The 27,995-nt window shown below is 38.3% G+C and overlaps 1 protein-coding gene and 1 long non-coding RNA gene across 2 annotated transcripts in view; one reads left to right on the top strand and one right to left on the bottom strand.

Annotated features, from left to right (window-relative positions):
- The window catches only part of NBEA (neurobeachin), a 685,485-nt gene that overhangs the window by 114,534 nt on the left and 542,956 nt on the right, over positions 1-27,995 (bottom strand). The window contains exons 41-42 of the mRNA XM_077752635.1: positions 8,079-8,196; positions 7,658-7,760 (exon numbers count right to left, since the gene is read on the bottom strand). Coding sequence (XP_077608761.1) covers positions 7,658-7,760; positions 8,079-8,196 — 221 coding nt within the window. The remainder of the gene's footprint in view (positions 1-7,657; positions 7,761-8,078; positions 8,197-27,995) is intronic.
- Positions 17,787-27,578, top strand: LOC144222128 (uncharacterized). The gene is made up of 3 exons (XR_013332306.1): positions 17,787-17,992; positions 23,363-23,514; positions 27,067-27,578. It is a non-coding gene; the product is annotated as an uncharacterized LOC144222128 (long non-coding RNA).

Genomic DNA, 27,995 nt, shown 5'->3' with positions numbered 1-27,995 from the left:
TCCGTGTTAAATTATGAACTTTTTGAGGTTCATCATGTTTATGTAAAAGAGAATGAAAGTGACCCGCATTTGTAAAAGTCTGCCACAGCTACTGAGTTCCTAAAATGATCAGTCACCTAAGACAAAGGTTCCTAAACGTTTTCAATTCATGCTACCCTTGGTGCGTCACGGACTTTTTCACGTTGTCCCTAGGTGAGGAGAAATACCTAATAGTCATGTTTATTAAGTGTTTAGATCTGAATAATAAATACTTAAATCTTAACAATTAAGTAGCTGTTGGAAAATATAATACTCGTAAATTGAAAGAAACGTAGTATTTTTACTTCATTCTTGAATAACTACAATCACTTAGTAAAGGGATGAGCGCACTGTGGGCGCAGCACAGTCTTGTCGTATCTGCCACCACCGCCTACATCTCCTGTTCCACACTGAGTTTCATGTAGCTCTGTTTTGTTTTTTTTTTTTTAATCATAGCAACTCCCAAACACTAGTTCCACAAAGCTAAGATGTCATGCAAAAGAACACAGTGCTATCTAACGTTGAAATGTAGAACTAACTTCAGCTCAGAGTTTGTGCGGTATCTGAAAGACGTTGTTGTTTCTCCTTAAATGCCCTGCAGCAGCCTGTGAGTTCACTGTGACATCCCAGGGTCCCCTGATGCTCAGTTTGGGAACTGTGGACTTAAGACCATTTTTGTTTCAGGCACTATTGTCAAATATTTCTTTGTGCATAGAATCTTAACAGGCACTGTCTTGTACATAGTAAGAGCTAAAATAGATATTATTGAGGAAAAGGAGGGAAGAAGAAGGATGGAAAGGAACTTGGTACCTCAAATTCAAATCTGAATTATGAATTCTAAGAATTAGGTGTAATTCAATGTTTAAAATNGCTGTCGAGGAGTGGCCAGTGATATCCTCCTAGCAATTAAGCAACCATAACAAACATAGTCTCTTTTAACTCATGCCTTTTAAAAATCGATATTAACTAATACATTGGTTTGATATCAATCCACTTAAAATAAGAATGGTTTATCCTTAGGTAGGTGAAAAATACGTTTTAATTGCAGATATTAGCCATCTTTGAAAATCCTACCATAGAAATGATACATTTAGTTATTCAGGATAAACCAATATGAAAGCACCTCTTCATATAATATGGCTGCAAATGGGTTATTTTACAAGTCAACACGAACAAGAAAGGTAAAACTACGCTCAAGATAAGCAAAAGTAGCTTTTAAACAATTAGCAAATCTACCGCATGCTAACGAGCTACGCAGGTAGGCAGTCAGGTGCCAGCTTACAAGCATTTGATTTAAACCTCCTATAATAATGGCTGCCACTGAACTTTATACATTGAGACAGTTGTGTTATAGTGAGGCAGGTCTCCACAGAGTGCGCATGGAGTACAGCCTCTACCTACACCGGATGTAAAAAAACAAGCTGGGAACTTTGAAAACATGAATTCAGAAGAAGGGACACAGGAATAGCTCAAGGGAGTAAAACCAGGACAATCCGTGTTAAATTATGAACTTTTTGAGGTTCATCATGTTTATGTAAAAGAGAATGAAAGTGACCCGCATTTGTAAAAGTCTGCTAAAGCTACTGAGTTCCTAAAATGATCAGTCACCTAAGACAAAGGTTCCTAAACGTTTTCAATTCATGCTACCCTTGGTGCGTCACGGACTTTTTCACGTTGTCCCTAGGTGAGGAGAAATACCTAATAGTCATGTTTATTAAGTGTTTAGATCTGAATAATAAATACTTAAATCTTAACAATTAAGTAGCTGTTGGAAAATATAATACTCATAAATTGAAAGAAACGTAGTATTTTTACTTCATTCTTGAATAACTACAATCACTTAGTAAAGGGATGAGCGCACTGTGGGCGCAGCACAGTCTTGTCGTATCTGCCACCACCGCCTACATCTCCTGTTCCACACTGAGTTTCATGCAGCTCTGTTTTGTTTTGTTTTTTTTTTAATCATAGCAACTCCCAAACACTAGTTCCACAAAGCTAAGATGTCATGCAAAAGAACACAGTGCTATCTAACGTTGAAATGTAGAACTAACTTCAGCTCAGAGTTTGTGCGGTATCTGAAAGACGTTGTTGTTTCTCCTTAAATGCCCTGCAGCAGCCTGTGAGTTCACTGTGACATCCCAGGGTCCCCTGATGCTCAGTTTGGGAACTGTGGACTTAAGACCATTTTTGTTTCAGGCACTATTGTCAAATATTTCTTTGTGCATAGAATCTTAACAGGCACTGTCTTGTACATAGTAAGAGCTAAAATAGATATTATTGAGGAAAAGGAGGGAAGAAGAAGGATGGAAAGGAACTTGGTACCTCAAATTCAAATCTGAATTATGAATTCTAAGAATTAGGTGTAATTCAATGTTTAAAATATTAACTTTAAAAATAATTTTTAATGTTTATTCATTTTTTTTTAAAGACAGACAGAGCATGAGTGGGGGAGGGGCAGAAAGGGGAAGAGATACAGAATCCAAAGCAGGCTCCAGGCTCCGAGCTGTCAGCACAGAGCCTGATGCGGGGCTCAAACCCACAAACTGTGAGGTCATGACCTGAGCTGAAGTCGAATGCTTAACCAACTGAGCCACCCAGGCGCCCCTAAGATATTAATTTTTTAAAAAACTTTCCTAGTAACATATATGTGACTCCTACTGACTCCAGAGGAATTATATGACTCCAATGATACACTTCATGGCAATGGTAAATAGCATATAGATTTCATACTTCAATTCTCTAAGTCAGGACATTTTTCAATTAACTTATAATATGATTTTTACAGTGTTTCCAGATTTTGATCCATACTGGTATCAACAGTCAAAATTCCCCAGCTATGCTTCTACTCACACAATTATTTTAAGTAATAAACTTTATCCCTGATCCTGACTTTGTCATGGCAACATGCTAACATAGTCTCTGAATTATCAAAGAATTAATAAACTTTGCTTCATCAGATTTTGATCATGCTGCTATTATAATCATATGCTTGGTCTAATTTGTATGATCTGACTATTGTAATCATATTCTTGCTATTCTGACTAAAATTCTTACCTGAAGCATGCTCAGGTAAGTCTACTAAAATTCTACAATGTATATCATAACATGCTGAATGCCTTTGCTGACATTTTGAACCCAAACAATTTAAGAAGAAAATTGCTCAGCTGGAAATAATTCTGACCGTCAAAAATATCCCCAAACCAAAAATCACACAAATCCTGCTATGTACAAATAATGCGAATCATGGGGAAAAGTTATCATGTCATTCTTAGAGTTCGTAATAGTGAAGGAAAATGTGGGTTTGGGAAAAGAATTGAGAAAAGCCAATTATCAGCAGGTCTAGGGAAATGATCAGCTTTTCCTGTTTACTGCTTCGTCTTTTCCACTGTAAACTCATTGAGGGCAGAAACCCTGTTTTACTTACTGTTATATGCTTTGCCTTCAGCAATACTTAGATTATGGTAAGATCTCAATAAGTACATACTAAAGGATTTGAATTATTGGTCACCCTATAAGAAAAAAATGGCTGAAAAGATATGTGATGTTAAATTAAATAATTCAACCATATGAAGAAGAAAAATGGGAAACCGTACATCAATAGGGCTGTTCCAAATATCCCTAACAAATTTAAATATTAGAATGAAGATAGCTGGTACATGTTTGGGCTGTAGTAGGATGCTTTTAGAATCAGATAATATGAAGACAAAATTGCCCTCTGAGATAAAAACTATTAAGTACTATAATAAATGATAACCATTTAAAATCACAAACCTTATGGATACAACCTGGTGTATCCTTAGTAAGTATATGATCTAATTAAATCCAAAGTTAATTGATTGTACTATCTGAATAGACAAATGCATTGACCAAACAATGGTAATCAGCACTGAATCCAGAATATGAGCAAGTTTTTGCCGGTATTTTTCCATCATTATGCAGGGGTGACAGTATTGCTCTTATGACCAATGTGGGAAACCTTGACAGATGATACAGGATAGAAATGAAGAGTGTGAGCTATGATCTTGCACAAGATAATAAACTTACCTAAATCAAAATTTCCCTATCTGTAAAATGGTATAATAATCTCATTGTTTTAGGAATGTGGTTCTTTTAAGAATTAAGGGTAAAGAGGGTGCCTGGGTAGGCTTACTTGGTTAAGCCTCTGAATTTCAGTTTTGGCTCAAGCCACAGTTTAGCTCAGGTCACAAACTGTGGGATCAAGCCTTGAATCAGGCTCTGCACTGTGGTACAGAGCCTGCTCAGGTTTCTCTCCCTCTCTCTGCCCCTCTACCACTCATACTTTCTCGTTCTTACAAAAAAAAAATAAGCATTAAAAAAAATGTAAGGACAGAGAGCTCCCTTTTGGCATGTGAAGATACAGCCAGATGGCCATCTATGAACCAGGAAATGGGTTCTAGGCAGATACCAAATTTGCTGGCATTTTGATCTCAGACTTCCAGCCTCACAGAATTTCAAGAATTCTGTTGTTTATAAGCCAAAAAAAAAAATAATAAAGAAGGCATATAATGTTTATAAACTAAAACACAAAGTACAGTCCCTGGCACATGGGATGTTCTCAGTAAATGATAGCTTTGGATATTAATTAATTAAAGAGACATTCATTAGGCTATGCTAGCTTAATGGATATATTCCTTTCATTCTAAAAGGACAAAGCAACAATCTGATTTGTAATGTTATCTCTTTGGTGGGCTTGCCCAACTAGTGGCTTACATGATATGATAAGTCCATTATTCTAGCAGTATACCTACCTTTGCATTTGATAAAGATTTTTTAAATGTTTTTATTATATTTATTTTTGAGAGAGAGAGGGAGACAGAGTGTGAGCAGGAGAAGGGCAGAAAGAGAGGGTGTCAGGCTCCAGGCTCTGAGCTGTCAACACAGAGCCTGATTCAGGGCTTGAACTCATGAACCGTGAGATCATGACCTGAGCTGAAGTGGGACACTTAACTGACTGAGCCACAAGGTCACCCACATAAAATTTTTTGGTTGTTTATAAATTTTGTAGGTTTAGTGTGGAGTAAGTTCCCTAGAGTTTCATAAACTCTGCTTAAACTGATAAGACCCAATGTCAAGAAAACAAAACAGAGAATAAAGCCCTTAGTGATTCTATCAAAATACTGTCATCTGGAAGGCTTCCACTTACAGGAGCCAGAAATCATCCTTTCTCTTTGACAATTCTCTAAATACAGCAGGACCTTACATATCACATATGTTTACGAGTATAGATGCATCTGTTTATTTACCCTCCTACCCACTTACCTACATATCTATATCTGTATGTGTACATGTTCCATATATGTGTACAGTGTGTATGTGTGTTTACAGTTTACAAAATGCCTCCACCTTATGATCTCAAGACATTCATAAAACATCTCTTTTCAAAGATGTTTTGAAACTCCATTTTACAGCAGATGAGAGTGTCATTCCTCTTGCCTAGTGTTATTCATTCTTTCACCTAAGTTCCCCCTAAGTCTATCAGGCTCTGTGACTGTTATCCCCAGCAAGCGGCAGGTCCAAGCCTAGATTCAGTGTTCTTCCTACCTTCCATCTGCTGCTTCCAAGGCTGTATCTCACAGGAAATACATAAAACTGGACTTCTGGAATATTATTAGGAAACTAAGAATGACTTGAGCTGTTGGGGGTGGGGGGAGGGAGGCAGGAAACAAAGGGCCAGAAAAGAGGGCTATAAGATGTAATGGCTTTCTGAAGCAACAGCAAAACCAAAACAATTAAACATCTATTTTGTTTCCAGTTTTGCTAACAAGAAGGGTGATCTTCCAAAAGTCAAAGGGAGATCGAATGTGGTTAAAGGGGAAATAATACTCATAATAGGTAAGGGAGAGAGTAAAGAGCTTCCGGTTGTTTTAAATGAACCCAGGTCCAGGCAAGTCCAAGTGTACTGACAGAAATTACACACATCATTGAGAAACCCCTACTGGTAATCTCTGAAGAATCATGATCATTGAGAAATATGTCAGGAGGCAGAAGATCATTTTTAAAAAGGAAAGAGACCTATTTGTCAGTTCTTAATGTCAATTCCTGGAAAAATCCTTGAATTGACGATTAAACAAACGGTTTATAAGCACCTGGGAAAGGAAGCAGTGATTACATGAGTCAGCTTCGATTCAGTAAGAACAAGTCTTGCAAAACTAACCTCATTTTCTTTTTTTTGATAGATTAAATGCATTTTTCCTTTGACCTGTATTCTACATAAGTATTTCTTCATTATACACTAATGTCTTAATTTAATCCTGTCATTCGAGCAAATATCCTGAGCTTGTACATACATGTCAGTGAATTGGTCTTACACTGTGAACTTAATACAAGAGCTGATGCTGTGTAAATCAAGGTAATTCCAGCTGAGTAGCACCTAAAAAGCACTTCAGCAATTAGGCTCTGTGCTAAGTGCTATAGATTAAAAGATACATAAGACACAGTCCCTGTCTTTTAAATGTCTGTAGCATATTTAAGAGAAGATAGACAAAGCTTAGGTTTCCTGCCCATCCGTGCTGGGCTCTGCAATAATTCCCATGGACAGAGTGACTGATGTGGAAGACACTACTGTTTGTCCAAAGCCAGTATCTTTCTCTCTTGCCAGCAGGGACCTATTTTGTCCAAGAAGGAGGTGGCAAGGAGTTCAGATGTACAGTTTACCTTTGAGTTTTACTCAGAGGATGAGTGGCCTAAGCCAATAAACTCACTCCACTTTGGCAGTAATTGTTTAAAGGACAGGAAAGTGAGCCAATTCAGGCCACAGGGACCTGAGATAAGGACTGTGGGAAGCTTCTGTCAAACATATTCTTTCCTAAAATTCAGAGGCTCGAGGAGAAACCCGTTGTGTGTTTTCCCCATTTTAATGCAGTGTGTGTAGCTGTGCTGTCTGAAACACTAGTGGTTATTTTGTGACCAGGTGGCCAACAGAGGGTCCTGACATCACTGAACCTCGGGGCCAGTACTGGCAACTCCTTCACTCCAGGCCTTAGATAAAATAAGACTCAAACAGCAAAGCATTCTATTGTTTAGGCCACTTTTAGACAGGTATTCAGTTACACAGAGCCAAAAACTGACTGACTGATATTAGTGATCCACATAATTACTGACTGTGTTTTCTCTTAGACTAGTATCTTTCAATAAAATAAGATCTCAAAATACCAAGATGAAACATTTAGGAAACTGTTAACACCACACCATCATTCATGACTATTAATCTCAACAAATTCTAAGAGTTTTATTACTTTCACGAAGAAGCATCTATACGTAACATTTATACAAACAATTTATATGCAATCACAGACCAATAATCACAAACATCATGAGGCTTTGGTATGTTTTTTGTAAGATCTTAGGCAAAAGTGTCCTAATGATGTGCTAACTATGACATACAATCGACTTTACTTCCTCACTTATATAGGTGTTAAATAAAACTTACACACTAACTATTCTTTCATTGTTATAAAAGCTGTTTTCACAACCTGTTTGCCTACAAATGACTTGCAGAGAAAGAAAATGCCTTGGTTCTCAAAATAATTATAATGGTATAACCTTATTCATATTTTTGTCATACTGAGATTAAAATACGTTAACGAACCATACACAGTGTATAATATGATATAATTACCTGGCTTGTGGCAAACCATAGCTCGTACCTACGCCAACCCGAGGTAAGCTATAGACAACTTTTTTTACTGTTGCTTGGTCGGGGAAATTGAACATAACTGAGGCTGTGGTAAGGAGAAAAAACACAAGTTAGAAAACCACAGGAGAACTAACCATCAATTTCAGAAATCATTTTCAAGTGCCTCTCATGATTTATTTGTCAAGGTAATGAATCTTCATGGAAAATCAGCTTTCTGTATAACTTTATCCAGGAAAAATCTAGGGTTAACGTTTTCAAACATATTAATCTTTCTTTTGATTTTAGGGAGGGTGTATCAAAGAGAGAAACACAGCAGCGAAAGATGAAGAGCGTATCATACTATGTAAATAAATAACATCCAAACATGAGCACATTTCCTTTCAAAATATCGAAGGGGCCTTACTTCGGTTTGCCATAAATACTTCCAAAGCAGTGTTTTGTAGAAGATAACGTCTTGAAAATACAGCTCGTATCTCGCTGAACATCCATTTTCCATGAAGTCCTTCAGTGTATGCAAGAACCTAAAATAAACAGTTGAAAGGGAAGCATCGATCAATAAAATGTGTGTCTAAGACTTAATCTGACAATATCTTAGACAGTGCTATATAAAAGTCAGTAAATTAGGGATCGTCTTCCTGAATTCATGATATATCACAATGCTGTCAATCATCTGATTCTGTACATAGTATGTACAAAATTTCCACCTTTCTGAATTTTCTTAGTTGGCTCATGAAGGAATGAGCAGCAGAGAAATTACATATTCCAAGTGACCTTGTGACTTAAAACAGATATATATTATAGTTTTCGGTCTTGTATGTAATTAGTTGGACAAGGTAACTTGACGTATTCTGTTGGTTCTTTTCCAATATTCCTTTCCTTCCCTCTTTCTTGCTTAATGTCCCGTTAGCCTCAGTGTCCATGTGGTCAACATCAGGCAATGGGTCACGATCGGTTAAGGTAGGGGTAGCAAGCATTTTTCGCAAAAAGACAAACAGCAAGTATTTTTAAACTTTAAAGGCCATGTGGTCCCTGTCACAACCACTCAGCTTTGCCGTCACAGAGTGAAACCAGTCATAAGCAATGTACAAATGAATGGATGTGGCTGTGTTCCAATAAAACTTTATTTATGACAACAGGGATGGCCTGAATTTGGTCCCGGGGCCAATCTGGCTGACCCATCATGGCAAAGTTATTTCTTACTTTTGCAAATTCCCTCAAAACTAGGGGTGAGGACTTTTGACCCAGAGCTGTCTAATGAGAACAAAACCAAAGTCAGTTGGGGATGTTTCAGAAAAGCTGATAAAATGAATTAGATGTAGCCGGAGCACTCTTCTTTTCTTTCTTTCTTGAATGGCGATGTAATGGCAGACTGTAGCAGCAATTGTGTAGCCAGGAAAGCAAGGCCAAGGAAATGGCAGTAAGGTCAGCCCTAATGTTGCGTTACCAAAACAATCTCAGTAACCACCACACCTGCACTTCCTGTTACGTGACACAGGTAAGTCCATATTTGATAAAGCCACTATAGGCAAATCTTCAACAAACGCATTCTCTCCCGATACATCAGTGCATATTAACAATACAAAATACATTTCTGTTTGCACTATTATACTCTGTACAACCTACTACACTTAAATTTGCTCTGGTGAAACCAAAACTAGTTGAATTCTACATGCATGATATTCCTTAAGCTTTAAAAACAAATTATGAATTCCCTTTTCACATTTCCTTTCTCCTGGGGAAAAAATATATGATATTTTGGTCTTTTATTTTTTGAAAATTCCACTTTTTTCTAACTTCTTAATTCAGTTTTGTCTTTCTCTGGATGCTAAAAAGTTCTTGGAAGCAGTCAGACATCTATTTAAATCCTGAAACATTTTGGAGTTAGTCAGACTCCTATTCAAATCTTGGCTCTGTTATACAGCAGTTAGAGGACATTGGAAAATGTTTTTAACTCCATCTGATTTTCATCATCTGAAAAACAGTGATAATAATACTATTTATTACTGGTTAGTTTAAGCAGAGACAATGAATCTTAAGTACATGCCCTGGGCTATTATCTACGCTCCGTTATAAGTTCGTATGTCCTTATTGTTGAGCATAAAGTGACAACTGTGTTTTGGTTTCTAAATGTAAAACTATACATTTCACAAAAGGGTTATAGTGACTTGCCACAATTTATGTTAATACATTCATAGGTGGGTGCAATGCTCTCCAGATTTGAATCTCATAGACCAGTATAACTTTTTTTAATGGAAAATTACTGATACAAGATTGATAACTTTTGTGTCAAGTAGGAAAAATTTCAGGACAAGTAAAACAGCCGAAACAACAAAAACTATCTTCCACATAACCATTGTTTCACTAAAAACTAAAACTATTAAGGCCGCTTGAAAACCCAAAACAGTGCAATGCGTATAATCTCATAAAAAAGGAGAGCTCTTTTCATGAAAGCTGTGTTGTGCCCCTTTACGAAAACCATTAGGCCACGAGGATGGAGACAAAGAGGCAGATGGACAGACAGACACACACACACATACACACTCATATTTTTAACTTATTTTTCTCTTTGGGAATGATGCAGTGAATAATTTCATCAAGTATTCCTTTCCATTATTTCACTTACAGCAGGCAGGCCATCCACAAACACACAGGAGTTAGCCGGACTCCTTCAGTGCTCTCTGTGAGACGGTCTCACCAACTTTGCTGGCTATCACTTGAGTGTCTTCCAGCTCCAAACTCAGCCTTAATTGCTTGTTCCATGACAATGAATCTGCACCCTTTATTTTTGCTTTGTCAACTGGCATGCATGCGGTGAAGCTCTGTCAGGAAAGGGCACTGAAGAGACCCTACAGGTGGGAGGAAGGGGTTTTCCTTCTGGGGGCTGGTGTGCTCACCCAGCAGCTTCCTGCAGAACTGGGGCTTCTCCGGTGCCAGGCTCCTGCAGGGTGTGACGTCACTGGGACCCAGTGACTGGCAGATTTTTCCAGTACCTCCCCCCTGCCCCAGGCAGTTTTGCAGCAGCGTTGCCTCTGTTGAGAACCTCTCCCCTGAAGAGTTCACCAGCTCCCTAGAGGGTGGATTCCTGGAAAGTTCTAGAGGACAGAGCTCCAGCGCGTACCCCAGCAGAGCACCAGAGTGACTTCTGCACCCCCCAGGGAGCTACAGGCCTGCCTTCCCCAGTGTAAGGGCCGCTCCTTTCCAATGCTATTCTTATATTTTTTTAGAGCTCTTTTTATTTCTTACTAAGCACTCCCTTGTTACTCGGATCTCCTGTGATAGTTTAGATTATAATTATTCACATTACACTTTCCCTATTTAAGTTGCTATGTGGTTTTTCTCTCCTGCTGGATCCGGACAGACAGACGAACTCAATCCGTTCTCCCACCACCACTACTTTCTTTGCTCCAGGCTGGGACTGTAACAGTCAGCAGGGACCCCCAGAAGCAAGAAAAAAGGAAACTGAGACAATCAGAGGAGCTCCCTAAAGCCTGGAGGCAAGGAGTAAAAGGAGAGAGACTAAAACTTAAAGTTATTTTGCTAATAGCTAGTAAAGAGCTCAGGGAGCAAATTCCAAATGACAGACCCAAAGGTCCAAAGCTATTTTGAGCAAGGACAGTATCATCTGAATAAGTGTATGGCTTGCACCAAAGCGGCTGTAGGAAGGAAAATTATTTATAGAAATACAACTATATAAAAAAAAGCACTTCCTAATTACTTTACAGTAACCTATGTTATACTAAAGCTTTTGAAATCCTTAATGATGGGCTGATAAAAGATGATGCTCAGAACTGGTCATAATTCCCTGCAAGGGAAACCCTAGAGAGCCTAGAGTTTTAATAGCAAACCACCTCCTGCTTTCCCCTCTCATTTCCTTGAAGATTGCATATGGATTGAAGCTCTCCTAAAATATTTTATTGAAAAATTTTTATATCCCCTCTTGTGCCGTGCCTTTCCTGGCATCCAATGTAGGACCACACATACTAATCTCCACTGTCACTTCTATTACAGCACTTTATTTTAATTCTGTGCATGGCACTTCTTTTCTGATTTATTCATTTTTTCCTGTCCTCCCCCCAGTAACGTGAAAGTTCTATTAAGAACAGGACGCTGTGTGTCTTATTTACTGCTCAACACACAGTGCCTGGTGCATATGTGCTCCATACACATTGGTCCACTGAATAAATCACTAAGAGAAATGGACAGAGATAATACATACAGGGAGAGCTACAGAGAAATCTTACAAAGTGTGTGCATTTCCGACTCCTTGGGTGAACTGGAAAAAGCTTTCTAGTTTGGCCTTCAGACTTCTCATGTTTACTATCTTAACAGTGGAGCCTATCAGATGTCTCTCCAGACTTTGGATTCAAGAGCAGGAAAAACTAAATAGAACAAAGGGTTTCTCTTCTGTGGTGGTCTAATTTTCATCCTTGGGAAACTGTAGACTCAGCTATGCCTCATCCTGACAGACCATGCCGCCCACAGAAAGGAGTCCCTCACTCTAGAGGGGTTAGGCAAGGTCTTTAGGATACAGTATTTTGACTTTTAAACCTAACATCTCTCGGGGCGCCTGGGTCGCTCAGTTGGTTTAGCGTCCAACTTCGGCTCAGGTCATGATCTCACGGTACGTGGGTTCGAGCCTCGCATAGGGCTCTGTGCTGACAGCTCAGAGCCTGGAGCCTGCCTAGGATTCTGTGCCTCCCTCTCTCTCCGCCCCTCCCTTGCTCACGCTCTGTCTCTGTCTCTCAAAAATAAATAAACATTAAAAAAAAAAAAAAACTAACATCTCTCACTTAAACAAAATGTATACTGAGGTGTGTCACGGAATATCAGTTGGCACCCTTCTTGAGCATCTGGTAAGTGGAAAATTTTTTGTAATTAACTTCATACAGACAGGATGGAAAATAAAATGTAAAAGACACTGAACCGTTGAGATTTAACACTAGCACTCGGGTAAGTTTTGTGATGGCCAGAGGCATCCTTAGACTGTAGCACACTCTTCCTTACCCTCCTCCACTCATGGGCAACGGGGAAAGCCTCCCAACAGTGGCGGAGGGGACCCTAGTGAGATCTTCCCTCCCCTGCCGCTCAGTCCGTGGAGGCTGCGGTGGAAGGTCGTGAGACCAGGTAGGATATTACTTCAGGCAAGCGATGAGGAGTTTAATCAATCTGTATGTATTTCAGAAATGTTAGATATTATCACTTATAGTCAATTAAAATTGAGTTCATGGCATGTTTCTATAAGGACCTGGGCCTCAAGCCCAGGTCTGATATATGACTTGAAACTATACAACTGACTATTTTATGTATACCTTTACTGGTTACACAATGTTCTATAAGTTTCAGGACCTTCAATAGTAACTCTTTAAGCTCATTTTTTCATTAAAACCTAACATATTTTTCTATACCTGTATGTACTTTTATCTATGTTTGAGGTTTGTGACTTTTGTTTTCTTTCTTAAGTCAACCTTCCGAGAGCATCTGATGTGTCCCTGCCTGCATCTCCAAATTATTTATTTTACTAGGAAATCAAATCAAGCGCCCCAATTCAGTTTTGCTTTCTGAAAATTGAATAAACATAATTTTTATGACATCATGTACATCATAAACAAGAATATTAAAGCATCTTGATCCCAGATCTTATGGAACTTTGTGATTATAAGTAGACCGCTGAAGTACTCTGAGCCAACTGCCCAAAAGAAGTGAAGGGAGAAAGACTCCATGCTGGCCTCATTCCCTGAGGTCTGCCCCCCTCACTTATGAATTGGAACACTCAGGAAGCAATATAGAACAAATGTAATAGAGACCCCTTGTAAACCACTTGGCCCAGATGTGTGCTTAACACAGATTATTTGATGATCCTGTTGAAGAAAACTAGGGTTGCTGTGCACTCATGTGAATCAGACACGTATATGTTGTCAGAAACATGTCTGGGGCTGTCAAATCAGTTTTATATTCTTTTTCCCTGTTTAAGGCGGCAAACATTTTGCAACCCAAAAAGTACTTGTTTAGTGATATCTTTGCTGATCTCAAAATCACTGCACACATGTTAGAACAAGCATTACAAATACTTTTTGAATATGAAAAATCTGAGTTTTGCTGCAGGTTATAATTTCTGTTAAGAATTGATGAAAATGTTGCAGAAGGCTGGATCGACAGGCCCTTTTCAGTGTTTGTGAGCTTGTCATATCTAAGCGACTTGCACTTGGACCTTAAACAGTTTAATTAAAGGGGTCTAATAAAATGTAAAGTTACAAGTCCTCATTATTTTAATAATTCCACATAAATGTCCAATGATTTGGGATGTAACAAACATATTCAGGATGGAATAGTTCAAAAGCAGTTTCAGGTTTACATTTATACGTGATGGTATGTGTTCTTTTCCAATCGGCCAGATGAATGGAGAGAATTCTAAGGCCTAGAAGGAAAGGCAAACCACAATATGGAAAAAGCCTGGGTTCTAAAATGACCCTGTGCAAGCTCTGGCTGATAACTGCTGTTGTGGTACATTGAGGATTGTAGGGAATGGCAAAGACAGCTAGACGTTTGCCACTCTCTCCTCCTTGTTCCCACCACGGTGTCTTGGTGACGCTATTTCCTCACTGAAGGCATGGAGAAGTACAAGATATAATAAATAATTATATGTGCATGAAGGACTGAAACAGAAGCACAATGGAAGAGCCTTTTCCAAATGAGCAATGCAATAACTTTCTGAGAGATAAGTCAGGTACACATAATTTAACAGAATAAAAGTCCAGATCCTCAACTTCTTAAAATTTATCTAGGCAAGACTGAACCCATGACAGAAGTACAGCCTCTCTTTCTCATGTCTTTCCCATTGCGCTTTCTATTGAAAAAAAGAAAAAAAAAGTTGGGGAGGGGGACTCTTTACGGTGTATTGTCTGGGGTAATAAGATCTGTTGAGGAGGTAGGAACCCCAAATAAGGGATAATTCTAAATATTAACGGGGATGTTGAAAAGTGTAGGTTTATAATGACTAGATTAAAAAAAACCTTTTGCAACTCAGATGGCTTCTCAATTTTTTACAAAGATTGAAGTTGGATCTAATTGAGCTGACAGTGCAGAGATAATTGAAAATAATTGTTGATTTTAGATCACTCAGTGATTTTTCATATACAACTTAGAAGTGGCACAAAAAATTATAATATTGTTATCATAAAGCTTCAACACATCCTACAGATTTATGTGAACAAGGTTTTTCAACATATCTACAAAAAGGAAAGCTAGGAGTACCTGTATTGTTCTAGCAATAGTCATACATGGATATATTAACCATTCATCTCATTAAGAGAAGAATTTCCAATAGCATTTTAATTCTTTCATTTAATAATTATTTTTCAAAGTTTACATTATATTTATGTTTTTGTATTATTGTAAGCTGATGTTATTTATAATAATAATTTTTCCTGAATAAAAGTGTTTAATACTAAAAATTTTATAGTTTTAGGAATTAAAAAAATGAAAACTTTAATTCATAAGTGTATATGCTTTTTTACAGATTAGTATAATATAGTAATCAATAAAAGACTTTCAAGAATAAGATATTTTATGGGGAGCCTGGGTGGCTCAGTTGGTTGAGCATTAGACTTCAGCTCAGGTCATGATCTCATGGTGTGTGGGTTTGATCCCCATGTTGGGCTCTTGGTTCACAGCTCAGAGCCTGGAGCCTGATTCAGATTCCGTCTCTCTCTCTCTCTGCCCCAATCTCTCTCTCTCAAAATTAAATAAACATTAAAAAAAGAATAAGATATTTTAGATTAGGTAAATTTTGGGGGAGGGAATCAAATGGAAATACGAATTCAAAGATAAAGAAGAATTACATACAACGTCCATCTGATAAAAGACTTAAAATGGGTGATGACAAATCAAATCACTATTCTAATGGATATATTTGATCCTACTGAATATATCTGGAAAGGGATTGTGTGAACCAGACTAACCATCTTGGAGAAAACCTCCAAGATGACCATTCTGTGACCAGAAACTTCATGCACACCCACATTCCTTCTTTTTGTCTAACCACACCCTTCAGTCTACTCTCAGGGGCATCACATTCTTGATCTGCCCCGGATATAGGGGTATGTATGACACACACATCTATTCTTAAACGTTCTCCTCCTGGGTGGTCCCTCGCCATGTACCCCCAGCCTCCATGGCTACAAAAGCAGGTCTTAAAGAGATGTGGGGTTGCAGGAGATCTACTCCTCTTGCAGCTGCCCAAGACACTCACTTAAGTCTCCTTAATAAACCATTTCTCATCAAGCTGGACTTGTTGGGCTTTTTCCTCAGTCTTATGGCTTCTTTGGCCTTTGGAAGTCATGTAGCATGTATCTCCCTCTCATGGAACTGTGACATAACAATTTTATTTTAAACTATCAATATTTAGGGGTGCCTGGGTGGCTCAGTCGGTTAAGCGTCGGACTTCAGCTCTGGTCATGATCTCACAGTTCGTGGGTTCGAGCCCCACGTTGGGCTCTGTGCTGACAGCTAGCTCAGAGCCTGGAGCTTGTCTTCAGATTCTGTGTCTCCCTCTCTCTCTGACCCTCCCCTACTCACGCTGTCTCTATCTCTCTCTCAAAAATAAATAAAACATTTAAAAAAATAAAAAAATAAACTATCAATATTTAGAACATACTGAGTATTATATCTTTTAAAAATATTTGAACTTAAGAAAAATTTTAGATGCAAACTTAAACATGTACAGGGCGGTGAATAGTTTTTTTTTTTTAATATATTGAAGTATGGTTGACATACAATATTGGGTGGTATATAGTTTTATTAAATTATTTTTTGCAGAGTAGGTAAAAAAAAAAACAAACAAAAAAAGTTAGGGGACAACTGCAATAGTCCAGCCTTGGACAATAAAGAAATCCTCAAAGAGCTGATGGAAAAGTCTCACTTTGGCCTTTTGTCCAATTAATAATGAATTAAAAAAAACTGTCAAGGGCGGGCCCCATAATCAGTAAAATCTAATACAGACTGAAAAATTGATGACTGAATCACATCTTAGAAAATTTTCATGGAAAATATTTAATCCTGATGAAATAAATGAGTAATATGAAATTGAAAACTGGGAAAACTGCAAATGGCCTGTGAACTGAACAAAAGTGCTCCAGGAATCAAGATGGCAAAATGGGGATTTACAGAAAATACATTCTCGACAAAAAGGAAACAATATATGCTATTATGGCTATTCTTCTGAGGTTATAGACTCATAAGCACAGCCATTATCAGCATATGGATTAAAACTTCAGGGTCAAGAAACATCCTCCAATTGGGAAAATTTTGGCAGTCCCTCCACAGAAAGCTTTTTATTTAATAACCTTGCTATTTTGGCTGTAATTCATCAATTTATTTACCTGCCTATCCTCGCTTTAAAGTCACCTTAGGGTCTGCCTCTCTTACTCATGAGCTGTGAGACCTCAGGCAAGTTAGCTACTTTTCAATTCTCTACTTTACTTAAGATTTGGGAGAAATAATAGTACCTGACTGCATAGGATGGTTGTGAGGATTGAATGGAAGAACCCTTTTTAAAAATGACACATAGGGGGCACCTGGGTGGCTCAGCTGGTTGGGCGTCCGACTTTGACTCAGGTCATGATCTCGTGTTCATGGGTTTGAGCCCCGCGTCGGGCTCTGTGCTGACAGCTCAGAGCCTGGAGCCTGTTTCAGATTCTGTGTCTCCCTCTCTCTCTGACCCTTCCCTGCTCACGCTGTCTCTATCTCTCTCTCAAAAATAAATAAAACATTAAAAAAAAAGACACATAGGAAGTGCTAAACAAATGTTAACCTAGAACTATAATTATTGCCTATCAGACACAGACATACACAGACACACACGCACAACACTGCCAGCAAGGGAGTAGAAAAGCTGGACCACAGCAAATAAACTTTTACTAAACGCAGTCTCAGGTACTGTTTCCTTAGTGACAGTTTGTATCCTAGAAATGATCTGAAATCATAATACTAAGCTCTAATGAGAAAGCCCCACTCTTTGGGAACTACCACTCTCACGGTCAGTAGTGATAATTCTGAGACGGCTTCTCCTTCTTCTATCCTATCTTTCCATCTATCTATATACAGGCCAGTTCTTTTCTACCAAGCCCGTCCTCATGATTTATCAATTTCATTTATTTCCAGTGACTTTCCTTTGGCAAATATCTACTCATTGGTCTCCATGAGCTGATGGTGAACAAGAGCACTAGAATCCTTCACCTCAAGGAGTTCGTAGTCTGCTGGAGAATTACAAATAGTGGGCAAAGGGGAAAAGAAGAAGTTCTCAAGCAGAAGGAACAACATGTATGTGAAAATGGTGCTTTGGGTAATGGGTCCAGGCTATGTGGAACACATATTATAAAGAGGGGGAAAGTGAAAAAAAATTAGAATAATAAGAGATGGGTGAGGGAACCTAGACATGGGGAAATGTTATGTAATTCATGTTAGAGTCTGAACTTTCAGTCTGAGGGAAACAGAGCCCTTAGGTTAAACAAAGAGGTGAGATGATTAAATTTGCACTTGAAAATCACTGCTGTGCTTCAGTGTAGATGTGGTTACAATAATCTATGCAAATGCTGTTTGATAGTCATTAGTAGAAAACCATGAACTCTTTCAAAGGAGTCTTATTTGTATTCTCTCCAACAGTATCTCACATCATGGCAAATACTTTTAAATTCACTTATTTTATTATATACATTCTGTAACAGTTGGTGACTTCTTGAGGGTAGAGACTAGGTTATCGTCTATTTTACATTCCTTACAAAACCAGCACATGGAGGAAACTCATTCAATTTTTGTTGAAGAAAATATTTAAAATTTAATTTGCAAGCAAACTTTGACTTGCAGCTGGAGTCCTCTGTGCCTACTTCATCTTCAAATGCACACTCAAAATTAGGGTAAAATTCTCAAAATTAAAAAATGATATTGGCAAGGTTGCTTCATTTTTGTCCCACTCATGAATGTCCCCATGTGTAACTATTATATATTTGGCTGTGTTTTCTCAAATTTGGCAAACTCTAAAATCTTGTATTTTTCCCTCTGCAATTATTTAACAAAGGGGAGGAATGTGGTAAGAGGAGGGAGAACTCTACACTATTGGAAAGAAGCTTATTGCTGGTTTCTAGAATTTACTTTCATTTACATACTGACTATGTTACCTTCCCTTGTCCCGTTTTGTATGATGTCAAGTTTTAAACTTGTTATAGGTATACATCTCTTGTTTTTGGTTTTATTTTCTTCCATATGAGATCATTTGGATTTCTGGGTTACAGGTTTTTCTTTGAACCTTTTTGGTACTAGGGTCTGATCTGTGGATACTATTAATTGTTAGCATGAACTGTTTTCCCTTTTTGTATATATTTCATGGTCAAGATTTAGGTGTCGTCAGAAACAATACAAGATTAGATGGGGCAGGTGCAGTCATTGTTGTAATAGCGAAATCATTCTTAGACATAAAGGGGAACTGCTTTTGACTGGAGATCTAATGATGTTATGAGAGAAACTTTTTAATGCATTAAAATTTTTTATTTAAAAATTTTTAAATTTTTTAAATTTAAATTTGTGTCTTTAAAATTTTTATCATAATAGAGTTTATTTCTATAATGTGTATATACTTATGGAACACAGTAGATATTTAATAAGTGTTAACTGCTATTATCAATCATAGCCTCAAAACCCATATTTAGCCACAGTGTGCATTATGCCTCGTGCTTAAAATCCTAACCATCCTGAACACTTTTCAGCTTCCAAATGTGTCGTGTTCTTGTCATGCTCCTGTGTCCTTGCACATGGTGTTTCTTCTGCCTGGTGGATGTCTCCTTAGTTTGTTCTTCTGATTAAGTCCTATTAATGGCTGGACTGGAAGCACCTGCTGCTCCCTCTGAGAACCCTGGACCCACCTGTGACACTTACCAAACCACCGTTACAATTATTAGTTCACTTGCTGGCGTCTCTGGCTAACCTGTGAGCTCACTGAGGGCAAAAATTCTCAGTGCATCTCTGCATTTTTCATACTTAGCACAGAGCCCAGCACACAGTCATAATTTAATAGTAGTAATTAATCAGAAATGCCTTTGTTGACCGATACTTATTAACACACATGTGCAGAAAAGATTTAATTTATATGGTCTTTGTTAATTAAAAAAGCAGTCATATCAAGATAGTTCAGAGTTGAGTCCCAATTCATAATGCATTGGACAGGGCACGGAAGGTGCCCCCTCCCAAAAAGTTCCTGTTTTACCATTTTAGTTACCGGTGACCCTACAAATCCAGCCATGGTGGACTGGACCAGGATGGACACCCACTATAGAAGTAGGTTATCTAGGGGCACCTGGGTGGCTCAGTCACTTGAGCATCCGACTTCGGCTCAGGTCATGATCTCACGGTTCGTGGGTTCGAGCCCCGTGTCGGGCTCTGTGCTGACAGCCAGCTCAGAGCCTGGAGCCTGTTTCAGATTCTGTGTCTCCCTCTCTCTATGACCCTGCCCTGCTCATACTGTCTCTCTCTCTCTCTCTGTCCCTCAGAAATAAAAAATACATTAAAAAAATTTTTTTTAAAGAAGTAGGTTATCTAAGTAGGAGGGCCACAGCTAGTGGCTGTGAAAATCCCTTCAGAACCATACTATCAAGAATGCTCGCTGGCTGCCAGGATTCAATAATCTCTCTTTAATGATTTGAATGTGAGATGTTGGGACAGGAAGGCAGGACGAAGCCAAACGACAGAGAAGGTAGTCACCCGAAATCGTAAGCAGCAGGAGTTCTGAGGAAGCAGAAGCCAAGACCAAAAACGATGGGTCTAGCGGTAGATGTAACAATCTCCTGCACCACACACATCTGGTACCACTTTGCTCTCCTGGCTCCAGCCCCACTCACTGGTTTTCGTTCAATATCTCATCCATACCATGTTGTTTCCTGTCACAGAGCCAGGGCACATATTCTTTCTTCTCTGGAAATATCTTCCATCCCTTATTTGCCTACTCCACTTCTACTCATCCTTGACCTTTTTTACTTCTTAGTTTTTCAACTGACCTCTCTTGCTAGGACCCCCCCCCCATCACATACTCTCATAACACCATAGATGAAAGAAGCTCTCTTTACAGCACTTAATGCACATATAATTTTGCAAATTTATTTATTTATTTTATTCACGTAATCTCCCCCACTCTTTGACCATTTGTTTCTGCTTATTACTGTACCTCTACTGCTCGGCACAGTGCCTGTCACATTGTAGAGCTCAGTAAGTAATTTGCTGAATGACTGGATTAAAGGTGTATTTAGAGTCAATCTGTCTGTGGTAGCAAAAAGATAAATAAAGATACAGAATAACTGGAGCTGTGATGTTAATGGGTGTCTATGGCTGAAGGTTCATTTAAAAAGAAACAAAACTGGGTCACGGAACTTGGATGAAATTCCAGTTTTTCAGAAGGCCTGAAGAGAATTTTCCATTTGTACATTACCACGCTCTCCTACAGTAAACTCTGTAGTGGACACAATGACTGTCCCACTCAGACTCCCCCGCTGCTTCCCCCATCCGCCACTTTCCTGGTTAACAGAACCCTGATCGTGTTCGGTTATTGACTTCTCTTCCGTGCACTTCTCAGTCAGGACACACTGACCGCATGGGGTGGATCAAATTTGTAAAAGTGTCCTCATATTTAAGAGGAAACCAATGGAAGAGGTACTCTCTCCTTCCATGAATACTCCTGGGCTTACACGGGTGTGGGGAAATGTTAAAGCCCACACTGCAATGGGTGTGAGAATGAGGACAAACCAAGGGTGACAGAATGAAGACGGGGAATGAGCCTGGGTTCTGGGAAACATATAGAAACAGCTGAATCATTCAACCCTGGAGACCAGTACAATTCAAGACTTGCTATTTTATAATGCATACACAATACATACACATCTGTAAAACTATTGGAATTAGGGTTTGTATTACTTGCAGCTCAAAGTTGTCTGATAAAACTCTTATTGTCTGATGTAACCTTCATGTCTGTTCTTTGAAGAAGGAAAAAGCCTGACTAATAACACACACACACACACACACACACACACACACACACGAAACTCTGTACTGCTGTTCAAGCATCTGTAAATCCAAATAGTTCTAAAAAATAAAGTATATTAAAATTAAAATATGCAAACACCAAACATCTCCATACTTTGTATATGTTCTAGAATAGCTTTCCGTCCTTGTCTTTCTGATCAAGTCCTATTAAGCTCAGTACTCAAAAAAGCACTTCCTGGGGCACCNTTTTTTTTTTTCTTACTGATTCAGCGAGAGACATTTCGGCTACCGGACTTCCTATGGTATTTCTACTCCCACTCTCAGTTTTCTGTATTACGGGATAATTAATAGCTCTTCGAGAAATACAATTCAATTGGGGCGCCTGGGTGGCTTAGTCGGTTAAGCGTCCGACTTTCGCTTAGGTCATGATCTCGCGGTTCGTGGGTTCGAGCCCCGCGTCGGGCTCTGTGCTGACTGCCAGCTCAGAGCCTGGAGCCTGTTTCGGTCTGTGACTCCCTCTCTCTCTGACCCTCCCCTGCTCACGCTGTCTCTCTCTCTGTCTCTCTCCTAGAAATAAATAACACATTTAAAAAAAAAAAAGAAATACAATTCAATTTAAATGTAAACAGCTCAGTAAACACTCCTTGTCTGTACATGAATGTCACACAAATATTTACAATTGGGGGTCAGTAAGAGATTTGAGAGGTCTCCCAACTTGTAAAGGCAATGAAAACAGTAATTCTAGGCTTGGGTATCACCCCCCCCCCCCCCCCCAGAGTTTCTGTTTTATTACTATAACGTTCTAAGACTATACTTGTTTCTACCGTTTACTTTACAGTCCTTGGTTGTAAAGCTATTTCAAGCAGAATACTATTTTGCTGAGAATTTTCCTTTTATTATGTTTCATTTGAATATCATGAGCAAGTACTCTGTCCCCAGGCAAAGGCTGTTAGCATCACATATCATTTATTCATCAGAGAGCAATGTCAGTACCTACTAGATGTTGCTCCAGGTGCTGTGCTAGGTGATGGAAATACACCAGCGAACAAGAGTAAGATGGCCTCTCCTTTTACACAGCACATACTTTCTCTTTATAGAAAGCCTTGATAACTGAGTGATATAATAATTCCATTTCACTGAGTTGCTAAAAAAAAAAAAAAAAAGAAAACCAGAAACATTAAATAGGTTACTGTGTTTAACAGGTGTCTCCAGTATAAATACCAGAGGTCACCTTTCTATAGGCAAGAGGCTCTCCAGAGAGCTTACTGCAAAAAGGATTAATGGCGACATTGACTTTAAACTTAGCTCTCAATAAATGGTAGCTCTAACGATGACTGTGATGTCGCCGAGATCACTTGAAAGGAGCGTAGTTGTAGCACTAAATCTGCATTTTATTTATTTATTTATTTATTTTTTACAAATAGTTTATTGTCAAGTTGGTTTCCATATAACACCCAGTGCTCATCCCCTCAAGTGCTCTCCTCCTTGCCCATCTCTCCCCCCCACACCCATGAGTCCTCAGTGTGTTCTCAGCATTCAAGAGTCTCTCATGGTTTGCCTCTCTCCCTTTCCCCCACCATTTCTCCCCATCTTCTCCCCCATGGTCCTCCGTTAAGCTCCTCCTAATCCTCCTATACGTGCAAACATATGATTAAATCTGCATTTCAGAAAGCCTGTTCTAAAAGTGGTGAGAAGGATTTGGAAGGATGCTAAATTGGAAGTTTGAACCATGCCAGTGCGAAGTAAAGAAAGTCTAAGACAATTGCTGAAGAGAGGAAGAGGCGGGGCAAGAAAGTAAACATATTTACGAGGCAGAATTGGTAAGACCTGTGTGTTTTCACTTCGTTTCATGCCGACACAAAGAAATGAAAGAAGTCCAATCTTTGCAAGAGTTTTTGGCTCCAGTGACTGAGTGAATGGTGCTCTCTGCCATATTCTAGGTTTACGGTTACTGGCAGATGAGTATTGGGAAAAAGGTCAGAGGTTCAGCCCAGACTCTACATAAAGCAGTCGCTATGCTCATTTTCACTCATATAAACATGAACTTGTGCAAATAAAATGTGTTAACAACAAGAACAATCAACGTATCAACACTGGACGACATTAAACAAATGATAGCCAGTAAATAACATACTAAAAAAATGAAAATATCTCATTTTTATTAAAGTTTTGCTCTCCACTAATAATATAAGTAAACTTAACAGCATTGTTTTCTCCAGATATAGAGGCTATTTATAAGTCCCAGTCTTAACCCCATATTAACACTGAATGTCTTCCCTGCATCACGTCTGGCATATACTAAGTGTGTGTGTAGCTCTATAGAACTATACTGCATGTTTCTCCAATGTTCACCTCTGGGTAAAGAAATAAAACTGTAAACCAGAGACATCCACATAGCAAACTAATTTACAAAGAAGGTGGCCCTTGTAGTATATAATTCTACACAGTAAATGTACCGTGATGCATTAATATATGTTGCTAATTATATCATGTGTTAAATAATGTCAGGCAGTTAACAATTTTTGTTTTTATGGCACAGTAGAAAAGTTCTTATTGGGTAGGTAGGTAAATTGAAAAGATTCTTACTCTCACAACTAGTGCCACTAAAATTTGGGAGGATGTCCCATAGAGGAATAACAAATTAATCTAGATGGTAAATAGAGAAAAGAGGGGATAAATACATATGTATATAATTTTCATAATATATAAGTTTATATGATGTCTAATACACAAAAACACATACCTGAGACAAACTGTACTATTTATCAATAATTGCCTCCTATAGACATATGACAACAGTAAAATTTTGCCTAAAATATGTGAAACAGAGGCACCTGGGTGGCTCATTTAGTTGAGCATCTGACTCTTGATTTCAGCTCAGGTCATGATCTCACGGTTTATGAGATCGAGCCCTGCATCAGGCTTTGCTCTGGCAGTGCAGAGTCTGCTTGGGATTCTCTGTTTCCCTCTCTCTCTCTGCCCCTCCCCCATTCACTTGTGTGCTCTCTCTCTCAAAAATAAATAAACAACAACAAAAAAATCAAACAGATAAATCTCAGAAAACATAGTACAAATAGCTCTTTGTTGATTACAAACATGATTAACTTTACCTAGAGAAGATTTAAAACTATATGGAGATAACAGACATACTATTTTTATCTAGGAGATTGGCAAAAATCTAGAAGTTTAATAATACTGAGCTTGCTGTGGGGAAAACAGTCACTCACTATATTGCTGGTGGGAGTATAAATTAGTATAACTTATAATGAGAAAAAATTGGCGTATCTCTCAAAATTTCAAATACATATATCCCTGACCTGGTAATTCCATTTCTTAGAATTTATCCTGTGAACATGAAGCAAGGTGAAGTATGTACTAGATTCTTCACTGCAGTATTGCTTATAATCCACCCCCCCCCACCCAAAAAAGGGAAGGAAATGCCAACCAATGGGGATGGGGAGGGGAAGGAGGTGAGGAAAGGAAGGGGAGAGGGGACTTATTCAATAAAGTAAATACAGTATGGAATAAGCTTATGTTATTTGGGACGTTATTTTTAAAGAAAAAAAACACCAAGTTACAAATAAAAATTAAGTATGTTACGTAAGCGAATAGTTAACTTAGAAGGAGAAAAAAAAATCATGACAAATACTAGAGCCTTGGACATTAAGGTTATGTACTTCTGAGGTCTCTTAAAACCATTGAGTAAATTGAGCCTACTACACAATTCTCAGAAACTTCCATCTGTCACAGGCTCTGTGGACCAAAGGACCCTGGCTCCTAAGCTTCATTAGCTTTACGGTATACGTACATGTAAATCTAGATGTACCTCTGATGGTGTATATACTAAACTAATTTCTAATTACTGTAATAATTTTACTTAATTTCTCAAGATGCACTTTTAATTTATTTTTTTAATGTTCCAACATATATGAGATTAGAAATCTCAGGTCTGTCCTAAACAGGTAATAACTTCCTTAAGTTTACCATACCTTAACAAAGCTTTTTGACACCACAAGCATTATATTTAATGTTCCTTTAATTGTTTTAATTTACATAGTGGTTTTATGTCATTTTATTTTAAATAATATAACTAATATATATTCAACATTAATATTTCAAAATACCTAAAAAATCTTTGAATATAGATGGGAAAAAATCTATCTTCCTCCTCATTAAAAAAAAAAAAGATTCATGCTTTCTTCATGAAGGACTGATGTGCCTGCGTTCAGATGCTTTAAACGAGCTTTGCCTGAAAGGCATTTTTCACGTGATGAGGAAAAGATATTTTAATGCATTTTGAAATAAAAATCCAGGCCTCTAATAAATGCACAAGCATCCAGGCATTAAAATGAAATTCAATGGTAAATCAAAGCTAAATAAAAATTATACTACCTTCAACATTTTAGCTCCAATATAGGGTTTTACACAGTAATATTGAAAGAAAAGTTTAATATATGCTAGCTGACAATTTTAAACTAATCCCTACTCTACCTTTTTTTTTTTTTTTTTCTTTTATGAACCACTGAAGCAAAGTCCAATAGACAGCGTAAGATGAATCTCAGGTCCAGTACAAGCTTTTCAAGCCTAATCAAATGGGTGTAAAAACATATATAAAAAGATGAAAGTGCTTTGCCTTTACATATGGCAAAATGAATCAGTGAAAAGCTGAAGAAGGAAGTGAGATGTTCCATAGGGGCAGGTTAAGTCTGATGCTAATGCTTACTTAAAATGGTGACAGTCTGGAGGAGCGAAGCCTTGCTGGGCTGCTTTAATTTCTCCCTGGAATAGCTCCCTCCCAACCTCTGCAGCACATCAAAGTCTCTGGAGCTCAATTAAAATTGGATTATATTGAAATGCTCTATCTATGGGAACTGTGTGCTCGCTAACACTTTTCTCTCGGTAATGCTCCAGATGACAGTTGCCCATCCCAATTTAAACAGTTGTCATAGAGACGGGGAACTAAAGCAGCAGAAACTAACAATACAAAGGAAAGGTAAGGGCTAAGCCTTCTGCGAATGAGGAGCTTGCTTTTTTTCGGCAACACTGTTTATTACACCAATGACAAAGTACAAGAGACACAAACAGTATTGCATTTTGTATCTTGCATGTGAATGGAAAGATAGCTAACAGTAGCAATAAGGTTATGTCAACATATATGGTCAAATGTTTCCTATTTGGGTATGTTCTACTGGCTACAAATTAAAGATCAAATGTTTCTCCCAACGGAAAACAGCGATCCAAAAGTACCATACTACAAAGACTATGGCTAGCAAGTTTATAAAGTAAAGACTACTTTACTTTATCTATTTACAGTATCTTTACAATACTTTATCTATTTACAGATATTTACAATATCTACTTTTTAATCGCAGGTACAACACGGAAAGAATAATTTCTTGGCTACAGATTTGTTTCCTTCCCTTTCCAGCTCTACAGTTTTAAAAGTTTAAATGTGGGAGTGAAAATGATAAATTATGACTCTCACGTGCACACCACTTTTTGGCAAATCCAGTTAACCTTAAAAGTGCCCCTATCGTTGACAAAGAAAAGCATTTCTAAATTTGATTTTGGAATTTATTTCTGATTTTAATTAGCAGGTATTCTGTAATCTACTCCAACTTCTCTTCCTGACATCAAAGCCCATCAGCACAGGCGGAAAACTCTGTCAGCTTCCCTAAAAGCCCAAGAATGAAGACTGCTTAAATTTCTGGCAGTTCTAAAGAGCAATACATTTGAGAGTGTAGACTGCTAGTAATGATACTATGTTCTCACCTAGATGGCACGTCTCTGGCACTAGAAAAAACTCTTCACCTTTCTTGTAATTGGCTTATCCCAAGTCCCAAGACTGTTTTTCCTATCATTGTGCAGATTGCCATGGAAATAAATTATTGCTATTTTATAGAGCATCACACTATTTTTCCTTTGAAGATCTCAATACCTATGGTTCTTTTTTGTCTCCTGGGAAGCCTATGTTAGGATTCTGAAGCAGCAACAAGGCAGGGTGCACAAAGTGCAGGCCAAAGGGGAAGGAAACAAAAATGTGTCAGAAAATCTAAAAACCGCACAGATCAAAATTTGTCAAAACAAGGCCCTGGCTTAAACCAACAAGAAGGGCCCCTACAGCTTGGGCCTTGACAAAGCACAGACTTTTTATTTATTTATTTATTTTTAGCCCAGCTGTAGAAAACACCATCTAATGAACCTGTCTGGGGCGGCTGTCCCGTTCCTGTCAGGCATGTCAGGAAATGACAAGCACTGGGGACAGGCCGCCGCCAGTCAGAGACAGGCCCGCCAGCTGGAG

The sequence above is a fragment of the Crocuta crocuta genome, unplaced genomic scaffold, assembly GCF_008692635.1.
Source record: "Crocuta crocuta isolate KB4526 unplaced genomic scaffold, BGI_CrCroc_1.0 scaffold190, whole genome shotgun sequence".
Taxonomy (NCBI): domain Eukaryota; kingdom Metazoa; phylum Chordata; class Mammalia; order Carnivora; family Hyaenidae; genus Crocuta; species Crocuta crocuta.
This window is presented reverse-complemented; position numbering and strand designations above follow the sequence as displayed.